At 39.5% G+C, this 13,000-nt stretch overlaps 1 protein-coding gene across 1 annotated transcript in view; it reads left to right on the forward strand.

Annotated features, from left to right (window-relative positions):
- LOC104167513 (transforming growth factor beta-2-like) overlaps positions 1-12,837 on the forward strand; it is a 24,526-nt gene extending 11,689 nt beyond the window's left edge. Inside the window, exons 4-8 of the mRNA XM_009707800.1 lie at positions 5,967-6,099; positions 6,218-6,328; positions 8,696-8,870; positions 9,441-9,594; positions 11,483-12,837. Coding sequence (XP_009706102.1) covers positions 5,967-6,099; positions 6,218-6,328; positions 8,696-8,870; positions 9,441-9,594; positions 11,483-11,641 — 732 coding nt within the window. The 3' untranslated portion in view covers positions 11,642-12,837. The remainder of the gene's footprint in view (positions 1-5,966; positions 6,100-6,217; positions 6,329-8,695; positions 8,871-9,440; positions 9,595-11,482) is intronic.
- The last annotated feature ends 163 nt before the right edge of the window (positions 12,838-13,000 follow it).

The raw sequence follows: 13,000 nt of genomic DNA on the forward strand, positions 1-13,000 counted from the left end.
ATATTCATTTTTTTGTTTGTTTGTTTGCTTGCTGGGGAGGTGATGAATTTATTAGCCAAAACTATTCCACTGTAAATTATACTTAATTGTAATTTTCCTATTCTTCTGCATTTGATTGTGGTAACTATAGAAGACTAGAAGTAGTTATTGGCCAGACGATCAAATCTGAAATAAACTAGGCAAGTTGCTGTTCTGGAGCTCTGGTTATTTGAAAGAACCAGTGTGTCTTTCTGTCATATTTTTTCCTTTTATGTGTGTAATGAGTCATGAAGACAGGCTGTTCTGGCGTCTGCTCTCAGTGGTTATTGTCTAGAATACATACACTAATGTGTTCATTCAGTTATCCCCTGCTTTAGCTGCCTATATGTATGAGAAGAGGAGTAGGCAAAGGAAAATTTGAGCAAAATAATTGTTTCTGTTAACAGAATCTTGGGTTTTGGAGGTTTTATGGTTTTTTTGAACCAGTATAATTACACTGACACTGAATGCTACTGCTCTGCTTGTATCAGCCTCTGATATGCCCCATTTTTTAAAGAAGGCATGTTTCTGCTAGCTTTGCAAACATTCTGCTTTGTTTGGTATCATGAATTATATAGTGTTCTCAGTGTACTTTACAGTTTATAAAATACAATCCTTGTCCTTATTTTTATACTCAACTTTGTGATAGCTACTTGAGAGTATAAACATGTGTTCATATTAAATAAAGTTTCATCCTCCAGTATTTTAATGAAGATTTCAGCTACTTGATACTTAAATTTTTTAAAAAGTATATCAGTTAATGCTCTTCAGTTGATCTGAAAAATAAGCACAACAGATGGCAGAAGTAATTTAGAGATCAGTATTTTCTGGAAACTCTCTTGTTGTTCTTCTGAAACCAATTTGTGCAAAACTAAGGCTTTTCACCACTGATGCCCTAGTCATGGTGATTTGGGATATGTTTCCAAGATAGCATCATGGTCCAGCCTCCTCTAACCGACAAGGAGGAGCACAGACAAATCCCTGCTGGCAGAGCAGAGGGTCTCCCCCTGAAGACTGAGCAGAACGCCTTTGCAGAACCAATGAAGAGTAGATTTCAATGGGATTTATAAAATCTGGCAGGCCTGATGAGGGTGGCATGTGAGTGCTGTCATCACCGAGATCCCCGACTGGGCTTCCTAAACATGTGTAGCTGTACAAGCAAGAGCAATGCTTTGTTTGCATCTGGCTGCTTCATGAGCCCTTTCCTGCAATTAACTGCATTATTCATATATTCACATGTTTGGTTTGCCTTGATCTGCTGGCAGTAGCTGCATGTATGTGATATCTAGAGATCCTTCATGGATGTTTGTAAGATAATTTTTTCCCCAGGTATTTTTAAGAAGGATCAGAATAGAAGAAAAATTGATGAGGGGAAGGTTACCAGTGGCCATATAAAAAGATAGCTACAAGGCAGGGCTTAAGTGTACAAGATACTTTGTCAAGAAGAGATTAACAAGCGTTTTGGTTAACTATTTGATTTCCTGTGAAAGGGAGGAATCCCATACAAAAAGAGGGTAGACAAAACCAAATTGTTCTTAGAATTCAGAGCATTGCTAGTGAATGAAAATTACTCTGCATACTGGACTAGAAGTCTGCTGGATAGCCTTTTGGTAACACTTCTACCTTTTCAGCTCATCCCCACATAATGTGAATCATATGCATATGTTCCCTGTGTAATCCCTTATTAGAAAAGGCAGCGTTGCATTATCACTCTGTTGGAAGTGAGGGCAAATAAATAGATATACCTGGAAGAATATCCCCATGTTCAGCAGCTGCAGAGACTTTGCACAACCTGAATTTTGAGTTTGTTGATTTTGAGCTTTCACTCATGCGTGTGTGAAGGTGTGCATGCTCGCACCTGCACGCGTGCAGTTGTGCATCATCAGCTACTTGTGCATGCAGGTGTTTAAATGTGTCGCTTGTGAGGAAGGTGAGGGGGTGTGTGGAAACTTTGTCTCCTACTCATGCAAGTGATTGAATCTGTCATCTCTACATGCAGGTGGTGATGCACAGTACTCCCCCCCACCCCAAAAGCCCTAGCTATCCATATCATGACCCATAGATATACCAAACTCTTTCTGCCTCTTTAAGAGCAAGTGTTTGGACAAGGTGCCAGAGGCAAATGAGAAAGGATTAAAGGGGAAGTTTAACTCAGTCTTCCTTCTCTCCTGCAGGCTTTTTTTTTCCCCTTGTCTTCTGTTAATATTTTCAGAGCATTGCAAACTCTTTTGCACAAAAGCCTGCTTTTCAGACCTTCGTTTAGCTCCTGCAGATACAAGTTGTGCAGCAACATTTCTGATAACAGTGTTTGATGTGGTTGCGATGGGCTAAGCATAAAGGTAAGGCAGTGTTTATAGGCAACGCAAGGCAATGTTTATAGGTAAAGGTAATATCTCTTCTACGACCAATCAGTATAGTTGGAAGAAGTAGACAAGCTTTCAAGCACAAAAGCTGCAAGGCATAGAAAAGACTTTTCTTCTTTTTTACAACTAAACTAGTTCTTCTAATAATAAGAAATTATTGGAAATACTGAAAGAAAAATTTTTCAGTGGGAATACAAGCTTGAGGGTGTATTGGAAGAAAAAGGTGTGTTGCTGATGGGGAAGGTAAGACCAGAAATTTAGGGCAAAGTACAAAGAATCAAACCAAAGGGAGAAAACGGTAGAGAAAACCTAAAAAGCTTATCTCACGTAATAATTTCTGGAAGACTCATTTGAATCATAGAATCGTGGAATCATAGAACCATTATGGTTGGAAGAGACCTCAAAGATCATCAAGTCCAACCGTATACCCAATTCCACCATGCCCACTAAACCCACTAAACCATGTCTCGAAGCACCACATCTAAACATTTTTTGAACACCTCCAGTGATGATGAGTCCACCACCTCCCTGGGAAGCCTGTTCCAATGCTTAATGACTCTTACAGTGAGTAAGAATATCCAAGCTGCACCTCCCCTGGCACAACTTGAGACCATTTCCTCTTGTCCTATCACTCGTTCCTGGGGAGAAGAGACTGACCCCCACCTCGCTACAACCTCCTTTCAGGTAATTGTAGAGGGTGATAAGGTCTCCCCTCAGCCTCCTTTTCTCCAGGCTAAACAACCCCAGAAGAAGGTATCGTAACTGTAAAAATTTCTGATTAGGTTCCTACAAAGGGACCACTTTGGTTACCACCATGTAGAGTGCAGTTGCTTCAGTGTGGACAGAAACATAAAATGCAGTGTAGGAAAAGAAGCGAGTGCTTCATCAAGTTATTTTGTGGGAGGAAATAGACTCTGAGGATCCAGTCTAGGATTTTATCATCCATTAGCTTTCCACACTTGCAATGATGTAACAGAAAAAGAAGGAAAAAATGGAAATGATGAGGCTAGAAGATCATTTTTGCTTACAAGCAATCAGGTTGTTAAGACCATACATCACCCTAACAGTATAAAGATACTTAGTCAACCCAGGAGAACGAGATTGAAGCAGACGTGCTAATTTCACTATGGCACTCATCACACTTAACAGCCTTTTGCTTAAGAGCTGCTGGTGCCTGTTTAACCCATGATTTCAATTGTGGAAATTATGCCATACTTAGTTTGTGGCTTTTTAGCTCATGCTTCCTAATTTTCTTCCTGAACATGCAGCATAAACGACATGGAGAGAAGCCTTAGTTTCAGATATCGTAGATACCATAGTATGGATAATATTGAGCTCTTTTAATCCACAGTGTCCATCCTGTCCCACAGTGTCCTACAGTTTTGAAACCTGCAAGCACTTTTCTTGTCATTCAGTTCATCAGTGGGGATGGATGTTCTTTGTACCATTGGATACATGCAGTGATGATTTGTTGTACTTTTACAAATGCCTTTCATGCCAGGTACACACTGCCAGCCCTCCACTTTGTCTTTTGGTAGCAAGGGGATTGGGGTAAAGACATTTTATTTTGGATACCAAGGCACAGCTGAGTCCTCAGAACATATCTAAGACCAATTATAGTTAACATCAGGAGATTGCTTTTGGCACATTACTTACTTTTAGATCCTTACATCACTGCCAAAACTGAGGTATGCAGTTTCTGGAGTCTTTGGAAAGATATGACTGTGCAGAAAGGAAGAGAAATGAGCCAAGTTCTTGTGTCCCATTTACCTCACACACCCCCCACCCCAACACATCTTTGCAGAATGACAGCTGCATTACATCCTCAGAAACACTTGAGTTGACCTGATAAAGACCAAAGGGAAGGCACAGTTATATTTGTACTTCTCTGGGACTTTCCCAGCATGGATTACTGATTGTCTCATCCCTCTGGCACTTCTGAGCAATGGTAGTCCCATTGCTGCTGCCAGACTCTCTGTAAACAGTTGTTCAAACACTTCGTTTGAAGGTTGCCTCATAAGAAGGAGTCCCAAGGTTCAATATTTGAGTACCCTCAGTTTCTTCTGTAGAACTCAGCGTTGCCTGCTAGGGGCACTTACTAATTTTCTGGACTTGGACCAACATCTTCTCATGTCTTTTTGCTGAATGTGTTGATGAGAAAGAAGGCAAAGAGCTTGTCGTGCTGCTGTTCTTCTCGTAGGACAGATGTTATTGTAGGAGCTGCACTGTTGGCCTTTGAGAGATCCAGCACTCCCTTGAAATAAATACGGAGACTCTACATGTTGGACAGAATCTGGCCTTTTCAAGCCTGCTTTTCTGTTTAATTATGAAAAGCCTAATTTTATCATGACAACATAATTTCACACCTCTTTTGAAATATTTTTCTTTACATCTGTTATGCAGTTTCACCATTGTTTTATTCCAGCAGTGTTTGCTAGATGTCATGTTGGTGTGGGCTGAGAAAATAGGAGGAAACAATGAGACATTGTCAGTTATTCATCTGGAGATGGACTTGGATGGTTAAAGAGAGGAAGAACCCAAAACAATATATGAAGTCACACAGCTGGCATGCCAAAAGTTACCAAGTGATGTTACTGTGTGGTATCTTGATTGGAGCTGACTTAATGTTGCATGGCATCCCAGCTTCCTGCATCACAAAACTATCAACATAGTAATAACCAGGAAAACAGAAACCTGTTAGCAGCCAAAAGTCCGTTTGTTTTTGTCCTAGAGTTAGGGTAAATAATAGCAGGCTGAGCTTGTATGTGGGAAGGCACTTGCTGAATTGTTTAGATAGGAGGAGGACTGTGGGCACTTGAAATTCTAGGCATGCAGTGCAGTGTCTTGAAAGGGAGGGGCTGGGTTTCTTTTGTACAGGTGTTTTTTATTTCATGCTCAATAGCAAGCCTTGCTGAAACTTTTCACACAAATACAGCTGGCATCAAAATTTGGATGGAAGCAGCATGACCTGTTGCACAAATCCATGTGTGGCCAGAATTGACACCAGACTGTTTCTGCATGCCCCTAGGTTACCTGTATGGACAGCAACATTTTTTCTGTTTAATGTATGACTGGTACCTAAAGTCAGAGGGAGGGCTGGAGGCATGAATAAGGCAATACCATACAGATGAGTTATGGGTGAGCAATATAGGATCTTCAGTGTACAGGCAACATTGTACAGGCTTTACTTTAGCATCTGATATTATGCACTAATCAGGGTAACTATTACTGAAGAAGGTAAAATAGCCCCTTTTGAGGTTCCATTTACTATGATCTTTTGACCACTTGTGTTGCAGGACAAGTTTACAGGACGGTTCTTCTGTGTGATTTCTCTTAAGAAGGAATATGTGATGGCATGTTTTGCTTCGGAGCATAAGCTGATTTCGTTACGGTGTTTTCATATCACCTTCCTCTCCCCATGCACCCTAAGAAAATCCTTCTGAAAACATGCCTGAATGTACATCTGCTGCGTAGAGGTTTGAGCTGTAATAGTTTCTTCTGCTGTTCTATAATGTTGGTGGTCCGTTTTAATAAAAACCAGTTAAATGTTAACCTGTAGGCAGTCATATTTGTTGTTTCTTGCAGGTTCTAAAATCTAAAGAATTATCGTCACCAGGACAACGCTACATCGACAGCAAAGTAGTTAAAACAAGAGCTGAAGGAGAATGGTTGTCTTTTGATGTCACTGAGGCTGTACATGAGTGGCTCCATCACAGAGGTGACAACAAGTGCTCTTTGCCTTCACTCCTGCCCCAACTGCTCCTCCATTAACTCAGCAGTATTTCAGGGTCATTCCATGTGTAAAAACCAACTCCACTTACTTTTATGTTTTGCAGACAGGAACCTTGGATTTAAGATAAGCTTACATTGTCCGTGCTGCACCTTCGTGCCTTCCAATAATTATATCATCCCAAATAAAAGTGAGGAGCTTGAAGCAAGATTTGCAGGTAACGAAAGAAAAAAAAACTTTTTAAAATGTTCTGGTACTTACTAATTGAGGAGGGAAACAAAGAGCTATTACTGCTTCTCTAAATGGCATTCAGCTGATTGAAAACTTGCTCATTTGGGAATCTTGATTCTCAACTGGTAGGAAATGGTATTGAAGGCACAAGGGTAAAACTGTATCAGCTGAACTGTTCTAAAACCAGATGGCCTGAATAAGCCATCTCATTCCATGCATGCAGCTTCAATTTCTTTAAGTGTCTGTTTTACAGTTTGCAGCATGCACCCTGGATATACATACAATTTTGAATGCAGGGAAGACTGTTGCACAGTAGACCATTCCCTGTTGGATAGTCATGAGAAAACTTGGTGAATATTTTCACATTAACCCTTTGACTGCTGTCCATCCTAACACTGTAATGGTTCAGGCTTAGTAGAGAAGGCTACTGCTAGAAAGTAGAATTAGGATGGTGTTTGGCACACATTTGCATAAGCTGTTTGCAGTAGATATGTGTGTTGGCATGGTGCGTTTTATGCACGTTAAGCAATACTCGTTGTGGCAGATTTCCAAAGTATAGGTAAGGCAACAGTTAGCTGCTTTTCTTACAGAATCACCTTTCTTTGTCCTCACTGAGTATAGAGGGTCCCAGCCTTTGTAAGTATCTGCACACGTACTTCCAACTCTTCAGGCACACTGAATATCTCCAGCTACTCTTTCTTTTTTTTCTTTTTTCTGGACATATCAGTAATATTTTAAATTCCTCCGAGCAATGGCATCAGTCGCTTTGGGAAGAGCTGAACAATAAATGCCAGACTTGTATAAATGTCCTACAGTGTTTTACTGCCAGTGTGTTGTGGGTTGAAGAAACAGTAATGATGTGCCTGTCTATGTGCTCCTACTTCCAGCAATGGAAGTCTGATTCTCCGGTGAAGTCAACAGGACTACATTAGTTAACATTGATTATATATCTACATTGGCATGTAGAATTTATTGTAGCATATTTGTATATTAGTTACACAAAGTATTTTTTTATGCTGACAGTTAACTGGTGAAAAATTAAAGATTGGATTGAGTGGCCATTAAAAAATAAACCACAGTGTGTAGTTAGGGTTATGGATATATGTGCTTCTTATGGACTGCAGACAAGGTGATACAGAGTAAATACATCAAGGTCACAGAAGTTCCTTTGTATTTTTAAGCCATTAAAGTTTCAGTTTCAATAAGGGAAATGTTATTTAATTGACCATGTTATAGTTATCATCCACCAGTACATATAAAGCTATGACTATATTAGAACCAACCCAAATTCTGTTTATACAGTTCTCATTTATTAAAGTATATCATGATTTGGTTCATTTGTTTTCCAAGGATTTGGCTATATTCCTTGTCAAGTATTAAGTTTTTCTAACCATTGTTTCACTGTGTTGGAATTTCTTCTCTAAGTAAATACGTGTACTGTACGTATGATTAAAGCCATTGTGTGTATTTACAAAATTGTTAATACGGTATTTGGTCACTGTAATTGCAAATGTTACAAAAAGAAAAGTGTATCTTTTTCTCTTTTGAGAATATTACCTGGTTCAGGAGGTTAATTTTCAAAAGGGTCTTAGCAACAGACATAACATGAGCTGCTTGGACTCCTAGGAAATGCTAATACCTTGAGTCTTTTGCCTGTGCTATTGCCATGACAAGAAGCTAGTAAGGCAGTTAGTATTTCAAGAGAAAATACAAAATATGAGGTCATGGAGTGCCACTTAAAGAAGAAATATTTTGATCAATGTCTTTGCCAAGCCCGTACAAAAGAAGGAGATAGAATAACTGACTCTCTGGGAAAAATTAGCAGTTTTTGATAAACTGGCAGTGGGAGACAGAGAATTTACAAGCATTAGAAAGAGGTACATGTGATAGAGAAAACTAGTGGGATGGAAATAAGCAGTGGGAAATGCAGGTAAAGTACCCAGAGCAGCTTTAATGATGTTTCAAGGTTTTAAAGATACATAGCTCTTAAAAGATGGGAATACTGCCCTAAGTGAAGTGACAAAAGCATGACTGCTTGGGGCATTTGGAACTAAGAAATGCAGATGCAGTGACTGAAGTAATCTTTTCTGTTACTCATTTCAACAGTTCTAGTAAATGTACTGAAATGCCATTAAATGGCTGTGAATGTGGGAGGGCTGATACAGTAGATAACATGAGAACTGTGAATATCTTGGGGATCTTGGGTTGAAATTTGCCCCCACTTCCCCAGTAAACATGCTCAGCTGACACCGTCATTGCCCAGTTTCTGAGAGAATTTTTTTGAAGAGATGGTTTATTTAATTTGTGAAGAAAAAGCAACACAATGTTTATCACCAAAATGTATTTTTTGAAGGTATTGATGACTACACATATTCCAGTGGTGATGTGAAAGCTTTAAAGTCCAATAGGAAAAAATACAGTGGGAAGACCCCACATCTTCTGCTAATGTTATTACCCTCCTACAGACTTGAGTCGCAACAGCCCAGCCGGCGGAAGAAGCGTGCTCTAGATGCTGCCTATTGTTTTAGGTAACTATGCATCCATATTCAGTATACATACATAGTAGTACCAGCCTGTGAGGTGTAATGCAGTTGTTTAGCATGTTTCTTTACGGTTGGCATTTATACAGAGCACAGGCCCTCATTTGCAGACCCATGGGGTCTGTGTGCAGCAGGTATCTGCCCAGCAGCCTCCAGTCCCACAAAGACGGTGGCAGATGAGGAAGGCTGTGGCCTTAGAAAGCAGAAGCTGAGTTCCATCTGGGATGATTCCCAGACACATCAGCTTCATAATTACAGCCAAATTATCACCTCCACTGTCCTCACCTACTCAGGCCACTCGGTAGGACCTAGAGAAAAATACTTAGTAGTCCTCCGGGGAAACTATTAGCTTTGTCTGTATAAGCAAGTCCTGCCATGCCTAAAAATCTGATTTCAGTTACAGTATAAGCTACTATTGATGTGATTTGGTTGTGAATTTTTGGGACTCAAACTTGCCTGTCTGTAAAGCATCATTCAGGGAGCAAGCTACAGGATTATTTTTATTCCCTGTGTTGTCTTTGTTATGACTGATATGTTTGTCTATATTATATTTCCCAGGAACGTGCAGGATAATTGCTGTCTGCGTCCACTTTATATTGACTTCAAGAGGGATCTTGGCTGGAAATGGATTCATGAACCTAAAGGATATCATGCTAATTTCTGTGCAGGAGCCTGCCCATATTTATGGAGCTCAGATACTCAGCACAGCAGAGTAAGTAATGATTTTGCTAATTTTCAGCTTCTGTTTTATAACTGCAGGGTGAAATATGTTTCTAGGACTGACATCAGCACCAATGCCCAAAGCTTGTATTTAGTATCTCAGTAACTAAGGATGATGAAATGTGGCCCTGTAGAGGGACTCCCACATGGCCTCAAGCTAGTGTTGCAGCAGTAGGAATGTATTGACTCAGAGATTTTTTTTTTAATGTGTTAATTAATACGACATATGGATGGATTAAATGCTTTTTGTGAGTTTGAGCTTGGCGTAGCTTTTGGAGGCTGCCTGGGAAGGGACCTTTCATTACAGAGCATGAGTGGAAGATGGCACAATGAAGTCGGTCAGCAAAGGCACTGAGGGAGGTACTATCAGAGTAACAAAAGGGCTGAGTCATACCACCTGATTATCACCTACTTTTACGACTTGCCATTTTTCATTTTTCATTGTTACTGATAATGCTACATGCTGAATTTCATGGAAATGTACTGATAGTGTGCTTCTTTTACTTCAAAAGATGTATTCATTCTTGTACTTTGACAATTAACTTGCAAAGGAGGAACATTGTGTCTGGGATGCTGAAGAACAAATAGTCATCTCAGATGGGACTTTTTATTTGAGTGATTAGATACGGTTTTTAGCCAACTGCCTTAGGATGAGTAGTAGTCTGCTGTGAAGTGCTTATTTCTCTCAACTGTCAATAAGGATGTCTAGACAGTAAATGCAAGAGGCAGGCATTTGCATCGCAATTGTCATAAAGTAAGAATTTCACCCTCAGGTCCATACAAAGAATGATATCTCCACTTTTTCAAGCCTCCCTTAAAATACCAGATCAATGTCAACCAGCAGGGAGAACTCTGTGTCCAAGGGGCAGCTTGATTTCCCTTTGGTCTCTAAAGCCATGATAGCATGTTCTGCCTGAACTTACAGGTGCAGATGTAGATATCCTTTGTAACAGTCACTGGCTATGGCATTGTGCTATTAGCAGTGTCAGCAGGCAGAGGTATAAATAAGGTATGTTTCCATGCTAGCGTGGAGTAGTAGTGTACACATTTTGGAGCAGCACTTGTTTTGAAAGGAAAGAGGAAGAATAACTGTCATGGTCACAAATATGTGGTTTGGGTAGTTGCCCAAGGAGTCAGAAGTTGCTTAATAAAGTAGTTAGTGTTGCTGTCCTGAACAGATCTTCTGTCTCTCTAAGCTGCAAATGTTGTGTTGAAGTTCTAGGAAAAGGTCACTTGGTGTTTGGCTAACACATTAATGGCATCCTCAGAAATACCTATGCATCAGCAGCGGGTAACCCTACATACTTCCTTTGCAGAGAACCATGCAAATGAGTCCAACGTGACATAAAGCACCAGCGCGACTAACTTCACCATGGCTGATTCTCAACAGGAGTAACTGCAGCTTGAGTCCTGGTGCTTGAAGGGTGGCATTAATGGACTTAGTAAAACGTAGCCAGAGAGGAAAAGCAGAGGAGTGCTTATGCTCTGAAGGGCTCTCTTCTCCTTTTGATGTACTTGTAAAGCCAAAATCCTGTAACAGCAAATGGCAATCTGAAGACGCAAATAAAAACCTTTCAGTTTCTTCTTTCCATATCAATACAGTGTGTGTGTTGATTCAAAGGGCTACGCTTTCAAGGCAGGCTCCAGACATGTACCTGTTTTGAGGTTTAAGACTGTATGGGTAAAATCTTAGGAAACTCAGGCAGATGGTGACACCAGATTGAACTGGAGAAGCATAAAAAATATTAAAACCCAGAAATCTTCATACTGCTTTCTCTCAGGCAGCGTGGGAGGAAGTGATGCAGAAAGGAATTTGCTCTACAGTGGCAGGAAGGCAGAGGTAGCTGTCTTAATCTCTCTTTTTTCCTTTCTCCTTCTAGGTACTCAGCTTGTATAACACCATAAATCCAGAAGCTTCTGCCTCTCCGTGCTGCGTGTCCCAGGATTTGGAACCCCTCACCATCCTCTACTACATTGGCAAAACACCTAAAATCGAACAGCTGTCCAACATGATCGTAAAGTCTTGCAAGTGCAGCTAAAGGATACCCCTGGAACAGCATGACATGTGTGTATTAAAAAAAAAAACCCAAGGAAAAAAAGAAAGAGAGAGCGAGAAGGAAAGAAAGAAAAATGAAAACCCAGGTTCATCAGTGTTAAAAGAAAAAAAAAAAGAAGAAAAAAAAAAGCGGTACTAGTCTGAACTGTTTGAAAGTTTGTTTTGTTTTTTTTTTAAACTGGCATCTGAAGCAAAACATTGAAGGCCTTTATCCTACATTTCACCTACACATAGTGTAAGATAGACAAGAAGCAAAGTTAAAGAGAAAAGAAACCTTTTAAAAAATAAACACTGGAAGAAATTTGTTAGTGTTACTATGTGAAAGGAAAAAAACAGGAAAATCCCATGAAGTGGAGTTGCTGTATCTGTCCCGTGCCTTACTTGATCTCTCTGTATTGTTACGCAATAGGCATCCCACCCATTCCTCTTAGTTGTAGAGTTAACAGTGCATTATTTATTTGTGTGTAAAAACTATCAAATGAACATTTCTGTATCGTCATTGGAAAAGAGAAAACCAGCCAATGTGGACAAAGTGGAGACCAAATAAGCTGCCAGAAATATACATAAAGCCTAAAGGAACACAAGGTCAAAAGAATCAGAAAAGTAATGGTTAGTTTAGTTCGATTAAAATAGAAATCAGTTACTACATTATTGAGAAACTCTGCCATTAAAATACCTTATTTTTCATGCCAACTGCCTAGAGAGGCTTCTTGTAAGGTCTCAAACCCTTGTTTTAAATACTGAATAATTTACTAATAAAGGACACTCTGTTTCAGTCTCAAAGACAAGTCTATAAGATTTTTTTTTTTTACTGTAAATGATTTAAAATGTCAGTTTAGTAAACCAGTGAAATATTTAACATGTACTGGTCTAATCTTCAGACCTTAATATGTTGCTGTATAGCTATGCTATGGGATTTTTTTTGTTCTTTTGGTATATGTAACCATACCTAGAATATTACAATAGGTGGGTAGTAAAAGCCAGCTTAATTGGAAACATATCTGTAGATCTCTATTTGTAAACTATTAAAAAATTAAGTACTTTATGTGTAATGTGTAAATTTTCACCATATTTTTGTACTCTGTAATACTGTCAGCTCTCATGAGTTTGAATTTGAATTTGGGGCTCTTTTTGATCACTCAGAATCATGTGTTTCCCTCTAGCTGGCCAGTATGAGTAGAGTCCCTATATTTTGACTTGCACTACAAATACATGTTTTATAATAATTGCTATACATGTGCTTTGTATATTGTTCATCATTATGACATAAGCTACCTGACTCCATTTGTTTTTCTGTTCTATAAAAAGGATGGATTAAAGTGATCTCTGCCCACCCCCCCCC

This window comes from Cariama cristata, unplaced genomic scaffold (genome assembly GCF_000690535.1).
Source record: "Cariama cristata isolate BGI_N322 unplaced genomic scaffold, ASM69053v1 scaffold219, whole genome shotgun sequence".
NCBI classification, from domain to species: Eukaryota; Metazoa; Chordata; class Aves; order Cariamiformes; family Cariamidae; genus Cariama; species Cariama cristata.